General features: G+C 39.7%; 1 protein-coding gene across 11 annotated transcripts in view; it reads left to right on the forward strand.

Moving 5' to 3' along the window:
• The window catches only part of ATM (ATM serine/threonine kinase), a 131,349-nt gene that overhangs the window by 14,435 nt on the left and 96,951 nt on the right, over positions 1–19,963 (forward strand). For all 11 annotated transcript variants that reach the window (XR_009249437.1, XM_058686671.1, XM_058686669.1 and 8 more), the window contains 8 exons: positions 7,928–8,093; positions 9,187–9,425; positions 11,221–11,384; positions 13,026–13,195; positions 15,227–15,598; positions 16,248–16,442; positions 17,223–17,318; positions 18,184–18,409. Coding sequence is in view for 10 of the 11 variants with exons in the window: in XM_058686671.1 (XP_058542654.1) it covers positions 7,928–8,093; positions 9,187–9,425; positions 11,221–11,384; positions 13,026–13,195; positions 15,227–15,598; positions 16,248–16,442; positions 17,223–17,318; positions 18,184–18,409 (1,628 nt within the window). In the remaining variant the exon portion in view is untranslated. The remainder of the gene's footprint in view (positions 1–7,927; positions 8,094–9,186; positions 9,426–11,220; positions 11,385–13,025; positions 13,196–15,226; positions 15,599–16,247; positions 16,443–17,222; positions 17,319–18,183; positions 18,410–19,963) is intronic.

A 19,963-nucleotide genomic window follows, 5' to 3' on the forward strand; every position in this document is an offset into this window, starting at 1 on the left:
ACAAAAAATCCTGCTGGGATTTTGGTAGGGATTGCACGGACTCTACTGAACAATTAAGGAAGAATAGACTTCTTAACCATGTAGAGTCTTCTAATCCATGAACATGATGTATTTCTTTGTTTAGGTCTTTGTTTTTGTTTTTGCAGTTGTTGTTCTCTTCCAAATTTTTATTTAAATTCAAGTTAGTTAATATATAGTGTTAGTATTTACTTCAAAAGTAGAATTTAGTGGTTTATCACTTATATACAACACCCAGTGCTCATTGTAATAGGTCTTTTTTGACGTAAAGAAATCAATGTTTTATGATTATCAGCATACAGGATTTGTATATTTTTATTAGATTTATATAGCAATAGTTTATAAATTGTATAATGTTAAAATTTTCAATTTCTGTATTGTTCATTACTATCATACAGAAGTACAACTGATTTTAGTGTATTAATCTTGTGTCCTGGGACCTTGCTAAAATCACTTATTAGATCTAGGAGTTCTTTTTTAGCTTCTGTGGGGTTTTGTCTTTAGGCAGTCCTGTTCTGTGTTTTTTCCATTCATTTCTGAGCTGTGTGACTTTTATTTATTTTTTTCTGCTGTATCTTATTGACAAAGAGCTTCAGTATGATTTTTTTAAATGGTGAAACGTACATGACATAAAATTTACCGTCTTAACCATTGTTAAGTGTACAGTTCAGTGGCGTTACGTATTATATCCACATTGTTGTGCAACCATCACCTTCCATTTCCAACACTTTTCTCATCTTCCCAAACTGAAACTGACTCCTGCAGCCCTTGGCAACCATTCTGCTTTCTGTATCTGTAAGTTTGACCACCCTGGCCGCCTCGTGTAAGTGAAATCATACAGTGTTTGTCCTCTTGTCAATGGCCCATTTCACTCGTGTCTTCAAGGTTCATCCATGTCGTAGTGTGTCTCGCAACTTACTTCCTTTTTAAGGCTGAGTAATATTCTACTGTGTGTATATACTACATTTTGTTTATCCATTCATCTGTCATTGAGCATTTGAGTGGTTTCTGCCTTTTGGCTGTTGTGAATAATGCTGTTATGAACATGAGCGTACAAATAGCTCTTTGAGTCCTTTCTTTTGGGGGGGAGGGTGGCACAGAGGTGATTTTATTAAAGCACAGGGACAGGACAGGACCCTTGGGTAGGAAGAGCTGCCTGAGTCCTTTGTTTCAGGTCTTTTGTGTATTTATCCAGAAGTAGAATTACTGCATTATATGGTAACTCCGTGTTTAATTTATTGGGGAACCACAAAACTTTTCCTCAAGGGCTGCATCGTTTTACAGATCCACAATCACAAACGTTCCCAGTGTCTCCACACTCTTACTACCAACACTTGTTCTTTTTCTTGTTTTGATAGTAGTCCTCCTAATGTGAATGCGTATGAAGTAGTGTCTCGTTGTGATTTTGATTTGCATTTCTTTAATGACTTTAACATGTACTTATTGGCCATTTGCACATCATCTTTGGAAAAGTATCTATTCCTGTCTTCTGTCCAGTTTTTATTCTATGTATCTGTGTGTCTGTTTATTTATATATTTTTGAGTGAGTGAAAGAGAGAGAAAGGGCGTGAGTGAGCAAGGGGCAGAGACCGAGAATCCCACAAGGGGCAGAGAGTGGGACGGAGGGAGGGAGAGAGTGAGGGGCAGAGAGAGAATTCCACATGGGCTCCACACTGTCAGTGCTGGGCTTAAGCTCACCTGACGTGGGGCTTGACCTCAGGAACGGTGAGATCTTGACCTGAGCCAAAGTTGGATGCTTAACCGACTGAGCCACTCAGGTGCCTCCTTTGTCCAGTTTTTAATCAGCTTGTTATCTTATTGTTGAAATGTAGGAATTCTTTACATATTCTGGATGTTAACCCCTGATTGTCAGATATATGGTTTGCAACTATTTTCTCCCATTCCATGGGTTGCTTTAATGCTGACAATAGTGTTCTTTGGTGTACAAAAGTTAAGTCAACCTTGCATTCTTGGGACATACCCTCCTAGGGCATGATGTATTATTCTTTTTACGTATTACTAGATTGAATTTGAAGGTTATTTTTGGAAGGTGATTTTTAACTATGAATTCAATTTCTTTAACAGATATGGGAATATTTAGTTTATTTCTTTTTTAGTTAGCTTTAGTAACTTGTGTAAGAATTTGTACACTTTATCTAAGTTGTTTAATGCAGGAGCGTAAAGTTGTTCTTAAACACTATTACCTTGTTGTCCTTTTAATGTGTGTAGGCTTGATTTGGTATTGCCTCTTTCATTATTGATTTCTGGTATTATTCTTCCCTTATGTTTATTTTGGGTTTAATTTGTTCTCTAGTTTCTTAACGTAGAAGCTTACATCATTGGTTTGAGAGCTTCTTTCCTAATATGTGTATTTAATATAATAAATTTTTCTCTAAACACTGCTTTGTCACATCTCATGCATTTTGGCATTGTTATATTTTCATTTTTCTTCAAGATTTGTTTTTCTTGAAAGTTCTTCTTTGACCTGTGGATTATTTAGAAGTGTGTTATTTAATTTCCAATTGTTTGGGGGTACTTTCCTATTTTTTATTTCATTTTCCCTTTTATGGTTTTTAGTCTAATTACATTATTGCCAGAGAACATACTTCTTATGACGTGTTTATAATTATTATGACTTCTTTTATGGCCCAGGATAAAGTCTAATTTGATGAATGCTCCATATGCATTTGAAAAGAAAGTCTATCTGCTGTTATGGGTGATTCGTTCTGTAAATGGCAACTAGAGTCAGTTGGTTGATGGTGTTCAATCCTGTCACAGACTGGTGTGAGAGCTTGAGTGACAAGTGAGGAGATGGATTAGCAAAACGACACTTTCCAAAGCTTTGGTCGTAAGGTGAAGGGAAAGAGGGGTCCTGCTAGAGAGGAGATTAACTAGAGTATACCTAAATGTAATCAGAAGGATTTCATGCAGAGACAGTGTGTGAATACATAGGAAAATGGACTATGTTTTCTGAGAATAAGTGTTTCAAAGGAAGAGCTCTGGGACTGTCCCAAGGAAGAGGGCAGGTTTTCTAATGAGGTAGGAAGGAAGAAAAGTTAAAACCTTTCGTGGCTTTCCTGTAAAACTGGCAAGAAATGTCGACTCCCCCTTTGCTCGGCCTTGGAAGCGCGGGGTAGCTCTGCCTACCTCTCTGACCCTAACCAAAAGCCTGCCCCCGTCCTTCTGATCTCTGTGTTCTGGCTACAGTGGCCCTCATTCAGATTCTCTAACCCAGTGGTCTCCAGACACTTTTTAACAAACAGACTGCATTTTTTTAGAGCCATTTCAGATTCATCGCAAAATTGAGCAGGAAGTACAGAGTCCGCGCGAGCCCTCACACACTGGCATGGCTTCTGCTCTTGTCAACTTCCTGCATCAGAGTGGCACATTTGTTTCAGTCCACGCACCCATACTGATCCCTCCTGTCACCTGGCATTCACAGTTGACATTGGGATCACTCCTGGTGTCGTCCGTTCTATAGATTGCGACAAATGTGTAATGAGGGGTATTTACCATTATAGTGTCACATAGAATGGTTTCACTGCCATAGAAATCCTCCATGCTCTATCAGTTCATCCTTCCCTTCCCACTGATCCCCAGCAACCAGTGATCTTTTTACAGTCTCTCTAGGTTTACCTTTTCCAGAATGTGATGTAGTTGGTATCATGTGGTCATAGTACATTGTCTTGTCACACTGGCTTATTTCACTTAGTAATATGCATTTAAGGTTCCTCCGTGCCACCTCGTGGCTTGATAGCTTACTTCTTTTTAGCGCTGAATAATATTCCATTGGCTGCATGTGCCACACTGTAATTTTCCATTCATTTACTGAAGGACACCTTGATTGCTTCCAGGCTTTGACAGGTTATGAATAAAGCTGCCTTAAACATCTGTGTGCAGATAGGTTTCCAGCTCATTTCAGTAAATACCAAGAAGTATGATTGCTGGATCATATGGTAAAACTTTGTTTAGTTTTATAAGAAGCTGCCAAAGCTCTCTTCCCAAATGGCCGTTATTGATTTCTACATCAGTAGAGCTTAATTTTTTATTTGTAATTACTTTTAATTTAAAAAATAAGAGTTCTAGTATTTCCTTCTCACACGGCTACGGATCATCTCGCACTGTTTCGAGAGTGCAAGCCCTTTCTTGCCTCATGACGTGTCCTCCTCTTGTTAGAGGCTACCCTTTGGCTGGCTGGTTTCTTCTCATCCTGCAGGTCTCAACTTAATGCCACTGCTGTGTTCTGGTCTCCCCTTCTAAATTTGTTCCTGTCTTTTTATATTCTACCATAGTACCCTGTTTCCTCAGGATTCTCGCAGAGTCGTGACACCGAGGCTTTTTTCTTTAATTTTTTCTAACGTTTATTTATTTTTGAGAGAGAGAGAGAGAGAGAGCACACGCGCGCGGGGGAGGGGGAGACAGGGAGACACAGAATCAGAAGTGGCTCCAGGCTCTGAGCTGCCAGCACAGAGCCCGACGCAGGGCCTGAACCCATGAACCATGAGATCATGACCTGAGCTGAATTCATATGCTCAACCCAGGTGCCCCAAACACGGAAGCTTTTTATCCAGGAAGGAACTTTATTTGTGCCAGCACCACTCAGTTGGGTTCCTACCCAAAGAACTAAGCACTCAACGTCACATGGCATAGGTTTGTTTTGTTTTGTTTTAATTTTTTTTTTTTAACGTTTTATTTTTGAGACAGAGAGAGAGAGAGAGCATGAACAGGGGAGGGTCAGAGAGAGGGAGACACAGAATCCAAAGCAGTCCAGGCTCTGAGCTCTCAGCACAGAGCCTGATGTGGGGCTCAAACTCACGGACCGCGAGATCATGACCTGAGCCAAAGTCGGACGCTTAACTGGCTGGGCCACCCAGGCGCCCCTCATGGCATAGTTTTTTAAAATACATTTTCTATTTCTTTGTCTCCCCATATATGGTAACACACATAAACATGCAGTCTAAGTAGTCTCAGTTTCCCAGGTCATGAGGGATGTTGTCACGCAGGCGGATAGCCAGGTTACCTTGAAGTTTTCTCTCCCTTTTTTTCTCCCCTTAGGGAGAGGACCCTACCACAATAGTACTTTTGTGAAAATAAATAACACACTTCTGAATTCATGGGTCAAAAGAAAAGTCTTCAAGGAAATCAAAGTATACTTAGAACTGGATGAAAATGAAAAAAAAAATACAAGATGTCAAAATTTGTAGAATGCAGCTAAAGTTATATGGAAAGGGCAATTTTTATAGCATCGACTGCCCATACTAGGAAGGAGGAAAAGTCTCACATCAGTAGCCTTAGCTTCCACCTCAAGAAACGAGAAAAGCAAAACCAAACTCTTTGAAGCAAGTGGAAGTAAAGAAATCACTGGAATTGAAAACAGAAAAACAAGAGAGAACAATTAATTAAATAAAAAGCTGATTCTTTGACAACATCAAGAAAATCTAGAACTGCTAGCAGGAGTGACTTACATACAAAAGAAGACACAAATTGCTGATATGAGGAAGGAAATAGATACAGTTGCATGTTTTGCAGCTATTAAAAGAGTATTGACATACTATGGACAACTCTATGCATTTAAATGCAGCAGTTCCTTTATGGATTCCTTCTTTTTTTTTTTTTAATGTTTATTTTTGAGAGAGACCGAGCGTGAGTGGGGGAAGGGCAGAGAGAGACGGGGAGACACAGAATCTGAAGCAGGCTCCAGGCTCCCAGCTGTCAGTGCAGAGCCTGATGCAGGGCTCGAACTCAGGAACTTTGAGATCATGACCTGAGCCGAAGTCAGGTCTTAACCGACTGAGCCACCCAGATGCCTCTGGACCAGTTCCTTTAAACCACACCCTATCAGAACTCACCCACTGTGAAATAGATACTCTGAATAGTTATGAATCGATAATTTAAAACCACTCATAAAAGACACTGGGAACAAGGCAAGGATGTGCGCCCTCCCCACTCCTGTTGAGCCTTGCACTAGAGGTTCTAGACAGGGCAGTTAGGCCAGGAAAGGAAATAAAAGGCGTACAGATTAGAAAGGACTAAAGAAAACTGTTCCAGTTTGCAGATAGCATGAGTGTCTATGTATAAAGTCCTAAGGAATCTACATTTAATTTAAAATTTTTAACTCCAGAAGTCCTTTTAAATATCATGTTCCTTTACTATTCATTCTTTGAGCTTTTCTGTCTGTTGAATTCATGGAGGAAGTGAATCCACCTGGAGGCATGTCCTACAGCCTTTTTTTGAAGAAGTTGGACTCTTTGCTTCTGAGACTTCTGTTGACGGCTTATACTGGTTTTTTTTTAACCGCTTGCTAGGATAGTATGTGGGATTCTATGAGAATTGGGATCAACTTCCCTGATCTAACATAAATGCCCTAAAACTTGAGCTTTAATCCAAGACAGTTGGCTTTCTCATTTCACCTCTCTGCACCTACCAACTAATAAGAGTAAGGTAACCACTCCTGTGTTCTCTTCTCCACGTTTGTGTGTATTAACTCACAGTTTTACCGTTTAGGTGTTGTATGTCGTGATGAAACTTTGGGAAGCACTGATGTAGAGTTGCATAAATTGATGTCAGATACGATAGGAATCATTTGAACAATCATTTTCTTTACTATCATGTTTGAGGTATTTATATTGTCCTTATTCTTTTGTATTTGATAACTGATTGTAAACTATTTTTGCAGAATTATGTGATATTATACAATTGAAAAGGCAGATACCCATGGTGTTAGTCTTACTTTACCAGCCAAGGACTTTGTGTTTTTCTCTTTATGGGAAGAAAATTCTGCATTAGCAACTTTGGTTTTCATTGTTTTGGGAGATGATTCTCAATGCATTTCAATGTTTCTGCGTGTCTTATGAGCAGACACTGGCTGCTTTATTCCTGGCTTTTTTTTTTTTTTTTTTAATGTTTATTTACTTTTTGAGACAGAGAGACAGAGCATGTGTGCGAGACAGGCAGAGAGAAAGAGGGAGACCCAGAATCCAAAGCAGGTTCCAGGCTCTGAGCTGTCAGTACAGAGCCCCACACAGGGCTCGAACTCATGAGCCGTGAGATCATGACCTGAGCTGAAGTTGGACGCTCAACCGACTGAGCCCCCCAGGCGCCCCGTCCTGACTTTTTTTTAAGTACGTGTGTATAGCAGACCTTGGAAGCCAGAGATGATGGCTTCCTCAGAGCAAGGCTCTGAGGCTCCGAGGCTCAGAGCAAGGACAGGCTTGCTTGCTGCCCGTTTGTTACAGGTGGCTTGAGATTTCTCTTCTATAATGTAGCTCACTTTGGTATCATGTCCCTTGCCCCTCTTCAGGTTGCCTTTGGGGCTGAAGAATTTATGTAAGAAGGAAGGTCCTGTGGCTATTGTCATTGCTGTGAGAAATAAACTGTCATTTTTCTCGGATCAAGAATATCTTGTCTTCTGCCAACACCCAGGAAACTGGCATTCTGATTCCTTAGGTTTCAAGTAGAATAAAATTTTATCCCCTTGACATGGTTCTTGATGCGCTTGATATATTTTACACGTGTTATTAATCAACTGGCTTTAAAACAAAATAGTAGATTGTGTGTGCCCTGTGTCACATGCTCTGTTAGACCTAACAGAAGGACTGTTAGGTAGGACGTAAGGACTACGTCCATGGAAGGACATAGATATTGAAGAGGTGCCACAGCTTGTCTGAGGGCCAGCTGCACATGGTCTGCGGCCTTAAGTTGTTCCTCTCGAAGGCAGTTTACCTAACATAACATTGAATACTGATTGAACACTTTTACTGTTTTGAGTGTAAATTAGTGTAATTTTTAATCTTTTTGTCTGTATGGGATTATTGAAATTTAAATTGTAGCAGGACCTTTAAGTTAAATGCTTTGATAATTTTCTTTTTGATAACATAACTAAAATGGTTTTTTTTGTTTGTTTTTTAAGAGTTGTTCTCTGTGTACTTCAATCTGTACCTTAAACCTGCACAAGACATTAATAGAGTTTTAGTGGCTAGAATAATTCATGCTGTGGCCAGAGGGTGCTGTTCGCAAACTGATGGATTGAATTCCAAATTGTTGGATTTCTTTTCCAAAGCTATTCATCATGCAAGGTAATCTAGTCTCCTTTTGTTCTGTATTGGAAATCTGTTTGATCTTTTTGCAAGTATATCTTTTGTTTTCAGTGCGTGTGTGTGTGTGTGTGTGTGTGTTTTAATGTGTATTTATTTTGAGAGAGAGTGCAAGAGGGGAGGGACAGAGACAGAAAACCTTAAGTAGGTGCCATGCTATCAGTCCAGAGCCCGACGTGGGGCTCAGACTCATGAACTGTGAGATCATGACCTGAGCTGAAATCGAGAGTCAAACGTTTAACTGGCTGAGCCACCCAGGTGCTCTGCAAGTCTGTCTTTTAGATCTAGCATCTGAAAATGTTACCAATTAAAAAAACAAAAACAAAAACATCGGCCCATTGTAGTAGAATTAGTAGATTCCTAAAGAAAGTATCACTCCAGCTATTCTTGAATATCCAAAGGCAGAACATGAAAATGATGTTTTTAAATGGGAGATCAGTGCTGCTTTGTTAAAAAAGATAAATATCGGGGCGCCTGGGTGGTGCAGTCGGTTAAGCGTCCGACTTCAGCCAGGTCACGATCTCGCGGTCCGTGAGTTCGAGCCCCGCGTCAGGCTCTGGGCTGATGGCTCGGAGCCTGGAGCCTGTTTCCGATTCTGTGTCTCCCTCTCTCTCTGCCCCTCCCCCGTTCATGCTCTGTCTCTCTCTGTCCCCCAAAAAAAAAAAAAAAAAAAAAAAACCAAAAAAAAAAACCGTTGAAAAAAAAATTAAAAAAAAAAGATAAATATCCTCTTAAGTAGTTTGATTTTCCCCATTTTTGATAATAGATGTACTAAGAAAAAATGAACTCGTGTATTTTGGAAGTATCAATATCTTACGTTTGTGCTGCATTAGTCTATAATATGAAACATTGTATACATGGTGTTTGAGCAGCAGAGAGAGCTGGTGTCCTAGCACCAGATAATGTTGTTGCTGCCTGTAGTCCCACTAGGATTTGTTTCCTGAATAGTTCTGAAACTAAGGCTATTGTTATTTGAAGATTAGATACTTTTTTCTTTCCAGCGTGCAACTTCATAACTGTCTTCAGTGTTCATTGTCTTCCCTGTTAAGCGGAGTGTGTTTATTTTCTGTGACAGACAAGAGAAGAGCTCTGCAGGTCTAAACCACATCTTAGCAGCATTTGTTATCTTCCTCAAGACGTTGGCTGTTAACTTTCGAATTTGCGTGTGTCAGTTAGGAGATGAAGTTCTTCCTACCTTGCTTTATATTTGGACTCAACACAGACTTAATGATTGTTTAAAAGAAGTGATTATTGAATTATTTCAGCTGCAGATTTATATCCGTCATCCAAAGGGAGCTAAAACCCAAGAGAAAGGTAATAAAAGGCAGTTTTTGCTGTTTTGAATTTACTTCCTCATCGAAATGTAGGGGCTTAAGTATGAAAATTGTATTTTGTAGGAGGTTATGACCTTCTTATGGATTACTGTGCTTGATAATGGTATTAGTCACAGGGATATTTCTCACACTGTTTTTAGAATTTGAAATTGTGGTAGCAAGTCATATTGTGCCGTTTGTTTAGTACATTGCTAGGCATCACGAGGAAACACAAATATGACGTGATGTCCCCTCTGGGAGGTGATGATGCAGCAGTTAGGTGCTAAAAGGTATTTCTGATACTATAGCGTAAAAGAGTTCAGAGAAGGCAGGGTCTTGTTTATTTACATGTGGCTTTTATTAGGAGGTAGAAAAGATAAATATGGACCCAAAGCAGTCAGATTAGTCAGTTCCTCAGGGAGATGTGTACATGCTGCTTTAAACCTCATACTTGATCCAGGCCCCTGTTTGCTGGGAATACCAGAAATGAATGATTTCTCCTCTTTGATACCTTTGCCTTCGTTTTTCATCAAGAGAGTATTGCTGGTTAATACATATTGCATATTTGAAAGCAGCTAGGATAGTAGATCTTAAAAGTTCTCATCACAAGGAAGATCAGGTTTTTTTTTTTTTGTTTTTTTTTGTTATGTAAGGTATGTTAACTAGACTTAACTGTGGTCATTTCACAAGGTTATACAAATACTGAATAATTACGTTGTACACATGAAACTAACGTTGTATGTCAATTATACCTTCATAGAAAGAGTACTGCTGGGATGGTTTCGCTTCATTCAGTAGAAGGGAACTTTATTGGGCGGAACAGGAACTGAACGAGTTCCCCCATGCTCAGGCTGTGTTTACCTTTGGCCTTGTACTGGCCTTTGGATGAATTCATCATGGCGAGCATAATGACTGTGTTAGGAAATCATGCTACACTGAGTAATAGCAGCTAAAATGGAGGAAAACAGTTATAGCCAATTTTTTTCAGAAGTAGCAATGTTTAATGGGCTCTTCTAGTATGTGTAGTTAGAGTATTTGTGGCCCGAGAAACCACTGAAGTCAAAGAATGGCGGATTCTCTTAGTTTGTCATCTTTCACACAGCTTTCACCAGGATGAAGATCAGGCTTAATTTATGGGATGGCATGATATGTTTAGGGTTTTAGTTAATGGTATATTTAGGATGAAAATTGACAGGATGGTGAGTTTGCCAGAAACACTAATGTAGTGTTAGACTGCGTTAGTAGATTTTATGGTTCTTTGTGGGGAGTAACAGCTCCTTTGTTACCCATCTGGTCAGATGACAGTGGGAGTATTCTGTCTACCAGATTTTGGACAGTCACCATTTGAAGAGAGATCTAGTAGACTGGAGTGTGTTTAGGGAAAGGTGACCAGAGTAATGAGGAGTCTGGGTAACATGTCATTTGTACACCAGTTAAAGGAACTGGTAACATTTTTCTCTAAATGATGTAGTGAGAACTTGGTCCTCATGTAAATGACAGAGCCTGTTAATTACATTTGCCTCAGGGGAGAGACACAGTTAAAGTTCGATTGAGATTTTCATTGAGTTGATCAGAGAAAAATCAGACTATTGAAGAATTTTATAGGAAACACAGGTAAGATGAGCATGAAGCGGACACTTACAAAGTAGAGTTTGGCAAGGACATTGTCACAAGAGGCATTAGTACTGAGTGGGCAGTTGGCCCAGTTTCCCCCTCAGTAGCTGAATGCTTTTGTGGGAGGTGGTGGGGCAAATGGAGTGTGTATGTACATTATATTCTCTTTTTTTGAATTACAGGTGCTTATGAATCAAATAAATGGAAAAGTATCTTATACAACTTATATGATCTGCTGATTAATGAGATAAGTCATATAGGAAGCAGAGGGAAATACTCTTCAGGATCCCGTAATGTTGCTGTCAAGGAAAACTTGATTGACCTGATGGCAGATATTTGTCACCAGGTACAGTTGGTTGAAATTTTCCGTTAATTTCCTTTTATTTGGTGGTGTTTTTTTTTTTTTTTTTAAGAGATAGAGGATCTTTTTTTTTTTTTTTAATTTATTTTTTTTGGGACAGAGAGAGACAGAGCATGAACGGGGGAGGGGCAGAGAGAGAGGGAGACACAGAATCGGAAACAGGCTCCAGGCTCCGAGCCATCAGCCCAGAGCCTGACGCGGGGCTCGAACTCACGGACCGCGAGATCGTGACCTGGCTGAAGTCGGACGCTTAACCAACTGCGCCACCCAGGCGCCCCGAGATAGAGGATCTTAAGCAGGCTCCAGCGTGGAGCCTGATGCGGGTCTCCATCTCACGACTTGTGAGGTCTTGACCTGAGCCAAAATCTAGTTGGATGCTTAACCAACTGAGCCACCCAGGTGCCCTTTACTGGACTTTTCAAATGTGCGTTCTGATAGAAAACCTTGTCAAATTATTTTGTATATGTAGCTTTTCTGTTCAAAATACTGTAAATATTTGGAATTAATCTTCTGACTTAAAAAATAACTATTTGCACATATGAACTTAGTAAAAACTAGTGATGAACTCTTCATTCTTAAAAGGTTGTCTGTAGAAAATCAGATTATGTTTCTTGTTTAAAATTTTTTTTTTCTACTGAGTTAGAAATCACATAGCATACAAGTACACAATTGAGTGGTTTTCAGTATTTTCACTATATTGTGCAAGCATCACCACTGTGTGATTCCAGAATATTTCCACTACTCCCCAAACAGACTCTGTACCTGTTAGCAGTCAGTCCCAGTGCCCAGCTTTTTTCAGTTTTTAGCAGCTAACCACTAAGCTCCTTTCTGTCTCTAAAGATTTGCTATTTTGGACATTTCATGTAAATGAAATAGAAACACAACTGTAAACTACGTGGAAACAACTTGTAGTCTTTCCGCCATGTTGTGCTAGGAACTAGTGGTTCATTCCTTTTTATTGCCTGATAATGTTTAGTAGTGTGGGTATTTTACATTTTGTTTGCCCGTTCATCAGTTGATGGCAGTTTTTTCTTTTTTTTTTAATGTTTTTATTTTATGTTTGAGAGAGAGAGGGACTGAGTGTGAGTGGGGGAGGGGCAGAGAGAGAAAGACACAGAATCTGAAGCAGGCTCTAGGCCCTGAGCTGTCAGCACAGAGCCCAACGTGGGGCTCGAACCCACAAACTGCGAGATCATGACCTGAGCCAAAGTCGGATGCTTCACCGACTGAACCACCCAAGTGCCCCTATGGCTTAATGTTTCTTAAGTAAAACTTTTTCCCAGAAATTTGATTAACATCCTGGGTAATTTCATTTGTCAGATATTTTCTTAATGCTAAACTTAAAATACTTTTTTTTAATTAAAAAAGCTTTTTTAAATTTAATCCCATTGAAAATACAGATTTTTGCTTGGTAATATGTGCTTCCTGGAGAGCTGTTACAGTCCTGTAAAATGTTTGTTCATTACTATGTTATCATACTTATATATTTCCATAATTTATTAGTTTTGCTCTATGACTTTGCTGTGTCTAATTTGAGGAGGAACATTTTTTCCCTCATGAACTATTAGAAAACAGGAACAGTGTAAAAAAACAAAAAAAGTAAGTTGTCTTTTTGTTATTTTACAGGTTTTTAATGAAGATACCAGATCTTTGGAGATTTCTCAATCTTACGCTATCACACAAAGAGAACTTAATGATTACGGTGCAACTTGCAAAAAGAGGAAAATAGAATTAGGCTGGGACGTAATAAAAGATCATCTTCAGAAGTCACAGAATGATTTTGATCTTGTGCCTTGGTAAAATGTTACCTTTTTCAGTGTCATCCTGGTCTCATTTAGTTTTTCTTACGAGACCTCTACTACAACAGCCTGGCCATAACTAGGTCATCTGTCCACTCCTAAACCAGTCATTGGCAGAGGGGAAGGTGGTTGCTGGGACGTGTTGAGGTCCACCACCGTGGCTCATGTGCTGGAGCCGGGGCCACGGCCTTAGCAAAGGAGATGGGGGGACAGCAGCCTGGGAGACAGTCATGTGTGGCTCGTGGAATTTCCCGAGTTGTGCATCTCAACATAGACATTTTGGCAGGTACAGCACCTGCTAGCAAAAGTAGCTTGGGAAGAAATTAAAGATGGCATTCAGAAATCACAGAATAATTTGGACCTCTTGCCACAATAAAAGGTTGTCTTTTTTAAATTTTGCTGGGTACAGCATACACAGTTACTTAAATGATTAAATTGTTGACTTCTGTGATAACATAAAATATTAGGTTTGGCAGGAGTCTTTAGAATTCATCCAGTCCAGCCTGTTCGTTTTATCAAACTGAGGAAGGTTCCGCAGCTTGAACAAGGACACTTAGAAATTTGTAGGTGACAGTCAAGCTTCTGTGATCCCTGCCTCCATTTTCCCCATGTTGATGTAATAGTTAAATATAATTGCGTTGTGGGGGAAAGCGTCTTGATTTAGATACCTAGTGTTTGAGCTCATGTTTATTTTATATAGTGGAGGATCCCTATTTCAGATTCTTCAATTTGTTCATTTCCTGCAGGGTTATTTATTGAATACTTGCTTTGTGCCAAGCATTATAGATGCAAGGATGAATAAGATAAAGTTCTTCTTCTTGAGCAGCATGCATTCTAAGAATTCACAGCAAATATTTTTTGACTTAACCAACATCTAGGAAGAATAGTTGTTTGGCTTTTTTGTTCTTGTTTTAGAGGAATAGTCTTCGTGGCTAAAGAGCAAGGATGGGTGTGATAATCAGAAGTAGAAAATTGGGTCATTTAGGGGCGTCTAGGTGGCTCAGTCAGTTAAACATCTGACTCTTGATTTCGGCTCAGGTCATGATCTTACAATTCGTGAGACTGAGCCCCACATCAGGCTCTGCACCGACAGTATGGAGGCTGCTTGGGATTCTCTCTCTCTCTTTCTCTCTGCCCCTCCCCTGCTTGCTCTCTTGCTCAAAATAAATAAATTTTATTTAAAAAAAAATTGGAGCATCTGGGTGGCTCCATCAGTTGGGCTTTCAACTTTGGCTCAGGTCATGATCTCATGGTCCGTGGGGTTCGAGCCTCACTTCGCGCTTTGCTCTGACAGCATGGAGCCTACTTTGGATTCTCTGACTCTCTCTCTCTCTGCCCCTCTGCCACTTGTGTGCTCTCTCTCTCTCTTTCAAAAATAAACATTAAAAAATTAGCAAAAAAAATATGGGGCGCCTGGGTGGCTTGGTCGGTTAAGCGTCCGACTTCGGCTCAGGTCATGATCTCACGGCCCGTGAGTTCGAGCCCCGCGTCGGGCTCTGTGCTGACCACTCAGAGCCTGCAGCCTATTTCAGATTCTGTGTCTCCCTCTCTCTCTGCCCCTCCCCTGTTCATGCTCTGTCTTTCTCTGGCTCAAAAACAAATGTTGAAAAAAAAAAATTAAAAAAAAAATTAACAAAAAAATAAATAAAAGAAAGTTGATAATTTACTTTTTATTTATTTTTAAGTAGGCTTCAGTGTGGGGCTCACACTCCCAGCCCTGAGATCAAAAGTTGCATGCTCTACCTACGGAGCCAGTCAGGTGCACTTACCTTTAGTTACTCCTCAGAATTTTTGTGTAAGGGAAATATGACAGCTCCCCTACCTGGCCAAAAAGTTGTCATTCTTCCTGCCACTTTAGGAAGTAGGGCTTAATAAATACTGAGAGTCTTTTATTTGGAGAGTAGTATGGAAAGTAATGATGGTGATTCTTTAGGATATTGTAAAGGTGCTATGTCTGTAGATTTATTTTCTGTTAGCTTGTTAATAGACTTGAATCATTTTCAAATTAATTACACTTTTTTCTTTTAGGTTACAGATTGCAACCCAATTAATATCAAAATATCCTTCCAGTTTACCTAACTATGAGTTGTCACCATTACTGATGATACTGTACCAGCTTCTGCCTCAGCAGCGACATGGGGAGCGCACGCCGTACGTGTTACGGTGCCTTGTGGAGCTTGCATCGTGTCAAGGCAAGAAATCAGACCTGGAAAGCTCACAGAAATCAGATTTATTGAAACTCTGGACTAAAATTTGGTCTATTACTTTTCGCGGTATAAGTTCTGAACGAATACAAGCTGAAAACTTTGGCTTACTTGGAGCTATAATTCAAGGTGGTTTAATTGAGGTTGATAGAGAATTCTGGAAGTTATTTACTGGGTCAGCCTGCAGACCTTCATGGTAGGTTGATTTATGTATTGTATTAGATTTTTATATATACATACACTTTTTTTTTTCCCCTCTGGTTTTTGTAGTTTTTCACTTCAGTTAAAAATATGTTAAATTCTGGGGGTGCCTGGGTGGCTCAGTCCGTTGGGCATCTGACTTCGGCTCAGGTCATGATCTCCCTGTTCCCGAGTTCGAGCCTGGCTTCAGGCTCTGTGCTGACAGTTTGGAGCCTGGAGCCTGCTTCAGACTCTGTGTCTCCCCGCTCTCTACTCCTCTCCCACTCATGCTGTGTCTGTGTCTCTCAAAAATAAACATTAAAAAAAAAAAAAAAACCAAAGAGATTCAAATTGTTCTTGAGGGAAAGAATGTGGACAGGAGATGGTAACTTAAAATTGGTGCATTGCTGCTTTTCCTGCAAGAATATATAGGTAGCATTTATAGTCTCCTCTTGCAATGCTTTTCTCCCATTCTTGACTCTCCTATTCTGTCACTCAAGGGTGGGGAACGCTTTGTCATTCTTTCATCACATTTAATCTAATTTTGGTTATTCTCGTGATGGCACTTACTGCAGAAAGAAAACATAGAACTATTAGGACTGGGCCCAGGGTGGTGGTGGGGGGAAAGCTTATTTTTAACAACAGCGCCCTCTGTTTTGTTGTAGTTCTGCAGTGTGCTGCTTGACTTTGGCCCTGACCATCTGCGTTGTTCCAGAAACAGTAAAGACAGGAGTGGAGCAGAATACATGTGAAGTAAATAGAAGTTTTTCGTTAAAGGAATTGATAATGAAATGGCTCTTATTCTATCAGTTAGAGGATGACTTTGAAGACAGTACCGAGCCGCCCCCAGTTCTTCACAGGTGATTTGAATTCATTAGCATCCAGCTCCTTTTTGTATGGGGAGGTACCGGAGGCTTGTGCTTGTTTGATACTCGATGGCTTGTCGCACAGTGGTAATGTGGGGTTTCTGAGACCTTACCCCAGATATTAAACAGTCCCTTTGTTTTTCCAGTGTTCTGTGTCTTTGTGCTTGGATGTCTTCCTGTCCTTTTACTTTGTTTTTATCTCTGCTGAGATATTGAGAACACAGGGGGATGTGCCTGAATAATACGGATTATAATTCTTTGAGCACTTCCGTGTTCCTTTGTGATTTTCTGTGAGTAGGTTCATCTGCATGTATGTCTGACGCAGCCGTATCCCGGAATCAGAACGGGAGTATCTTGTGCGTGACGGGTGTTAAATTAATGGGGGGAGGAAACTGGAGACAGTCACAATGGGGCTTAAGCCCCAGAACGGGGAGCAGCTTGACCCTGTAACCTTTCCACAGCTGGTGGTCAGGACTGAAGGAGTAGAGGGTGGGATTTTCTGGGTCCTAGTGCTTTTGTTTTAGTTTCACAATCTGTTTCAGATACAATTTTTAAAAATTAGATGAGTCTGCTGCCAGGAAGTATTGAAAATTATAGTAACATAAAATAAACGTATGCTTCTTAATTCTTGTTTTAGATGTTAAAAAATTCAGTAACGATGAAAGAAAGTGATGTCAAGATTTACAACCAAACATGGATATTTAAGTATAAACAATGCATTCAATGGGTTTTGGTCTTCTAAGTGAAGATTTTTTTTTTAATTTTCCTTTGTAGTAATTTTCCTCATCTTGCGCTCGAGAAAATTCTTGTGAGTCTCACTATGAAAAACTCTAAAGCTGCAATGAATTTTTTCCAAAGAGTGCCAGAATGGTATGTTATCTAATAGAGTTCTGTATTCGTTTAAGCTATGGCTGTTAATTACAAAGATGATAATTTTAGCAGGGTAGTAGCTACGTCTTAAAAATTATGAACTAAGTTGATCAATTAAAGAAAATTCCATCTCTGAGCCAGGGAAAAAGCTGCTTTTAATTCAGTGATAGTCATCTGCGTTCTATAATTTTAGATCCTGTCAACTGGTTTTTAACGCCGTGTAGTATAGCATGGCAACTCAGGCCAATGGAAGAAATAGAATAGTTATCATGGGTGGTTAAGACATGAGTTTTTTAAAGATGTGACCCATTTTTGTATGCCATGTAAAATCTGTTCATTTTAAAACTAATGGTAATGGAGGATAGGTCAAAGTAAAAATAAGTCTAAAAACCTCATTTTAGTTGATTGACTCAAGAGGCCCCTGTTTATCACTGTGGCGGAAAATGACTCACTAGTATTAAGACTCCTGATCTCCCTTGAGAGGGCATAGCATGAAAAACTCCTCCATTTTGGAGAAATCAAAGCGGAAAAAAGGAAAGTGTTTTCAGATAATGTTTATCTTAGTGTTTGTACCTGGTGCTATTAATGTTTTCTTTTTAATGTTTTCTGACTTTGCCTTTGAAATTATAACCTATGTGTCTTTCATCCATGTGTTAGTGGAATTTGCTATTGCAAAATGAAAGCTGGTTCACGAGCGTAGCCATTCCAAAGCCGAGAAGCCTTTAGAAAGATTAATCCGTTAATTGTGTAAGCAGTCTGTAAAGTAGATGCTAAGTTAAAGTTTTCATTTGTGATATATTGCTGCTGCGTGGAGGTGAAGCAGTTGGTCACTTGATTGTACATTTAAGGTCTTACTCTCTTTAAGTGAACAACACCACAAAGATGCAGAGGAGTCTTCGTTCTCAGAAATTGAAGAACTGTTTCTTCAGACAACTTTCGACAAGATGGATTTCTTAACCATTGTGAAGGAATGTCCCGTAGAAAAGCTCCAGTCCAGTGGAGGCATTTCTGTCCACCAGAACCTCAAGGAATCACTGGATCGCTGTCTTCTGGGGTTATCAGAACAGCTTCTAAATAACTACTCCTTTGAGGTGAGATTTTCAGAAGAACTAAAGCCTACATCTGACTCAACTTTGGTGGACTGTCAGGAAGGAGAAACAGGCAGAAGGGGCCCTGAGGATGGTGACAGGCTTAATTAAAAAAAGCATAGTGACAGTACATGCGTACAAATAGGGAAGACTTACTACAAGAGCAGAAAGACCCAAGAAGAATAATTTGTGTTTCTTTTGTACCAGGAGTTCCAGTAGATGTTAAAGAAGTAGAATTCTTTGTGTGGGTGCGTGGGGAACAATAATGGTTTGGAGCATAGGGATTATATGATGAGAAAGAACCTCTCAACTGAGAGGAGGGAGAGGTTACAATAACAGACAAGAACATCATTTAAACTGATCTAAAAGATCTTGGTGACACTTGAAGAGGGAGAAGTGTTAATAAAATGTAATAAATGATCTAGCAGTCACCCATAGTTTAGAGGTCACTCGTAATTTCTCATAAATCGTTTTCTTCACTGTCTTAAGATCACACATTCTCTTGGGGCGCCTGGGTGGCTCAGTTGGTTAAGTGTTCGTCTCTTGATTTTGGCTCAGGTCATGATCTCGTGGTGAGATTGAGCCCTGCGTTGGGTGTTGGGCTCCACGCTAGCAATGGAGCCTGCTTGAGATTCTCTCTCTCTCTCTCTCTCTCTCTCTCTCTCTCTCTCTCTCTCTTTTTCTTTCTCTCTTTCTCAAAGAAAAAAAAAGATCACAAATTTTCTTTGTGTGTACCATTCTCTTGCTGAAACTCCCGTTATTTTTGACGTGAAATAAATATCTTTCTACCCATTTTTGTGTGTTCAAAATCATCCACATGTCAAAATCCTGCTAAAGCCTTTTTTAGATAATCTCAGCCATAATAATTCATCTTTTGATTTTCACAGTACTTAGTATTTCTCAAAAAAAATTTTTTTAATGTTTTATTTTTGAGAGAGAGAGCGTGAGTGGGGGAAGAGAGAGGGAGACAGAATCTGAAGCAGGCTGCAGGCTCTGAGCTGTCAGCATAGAGCTTGATGTGGGGGCTTGAACTCGAGGACCAAGATATCATGACCTGAGCCAAAGTTGGATGCTCAACCGACTGAGCCACCCGGGCGCCCCTACTATTTCTTTTTAAAGTAACTCTTAGTATATTCCTTGTCCCATGGATATTTGTGTGTATGTTTTATACGCAGATGTTTCAAGCCATGCTGTAAATCTCCTTAAAGGACGTCTGTGTTTTTGTTAATCTTTGGATCTTCCACAATGCCTTGTTATATTGTAAATGGTGAAATATTTGTTGAATAAAATAAAATCTGCAAGTTACTCAGAGGAGTGAATTCGGTAGCCAGGGATGATGACCCACAGAACCAGAGAAGAGATAGTGTGTCTGTTTCATATGTCTTATCCTTAGTTACTGACATTCTGCTAGATCACGCTTGTAACCATTTTCGTGACAAAGTAATACAGCCTTCTGTGTTTTCCCCTAAAATGACATTTCCTACAATATAGGAACAGAGCAATCTGGAAATGTTATTTTTCTGTGTAGCCATTGCAGATTTGTAAATAATTGTGTAA

The sequence above is a fragment of the Neofelis nebulosa genome, chromosome 10 (assembly GCF_028018385.1).
Source record: "Neofelis nebulosa isolate mNeoNeb1 chromosome 10, mNeoNeb1.pri, whole genome shotgun sequence".
Classification (NCBI taxonomy): domain Eukaryota; kingdom Metazoa; phylum Chordata; class Mammalia; order Carnivora; family Felidae; genus Neofelis; species Neofelis nebulosa.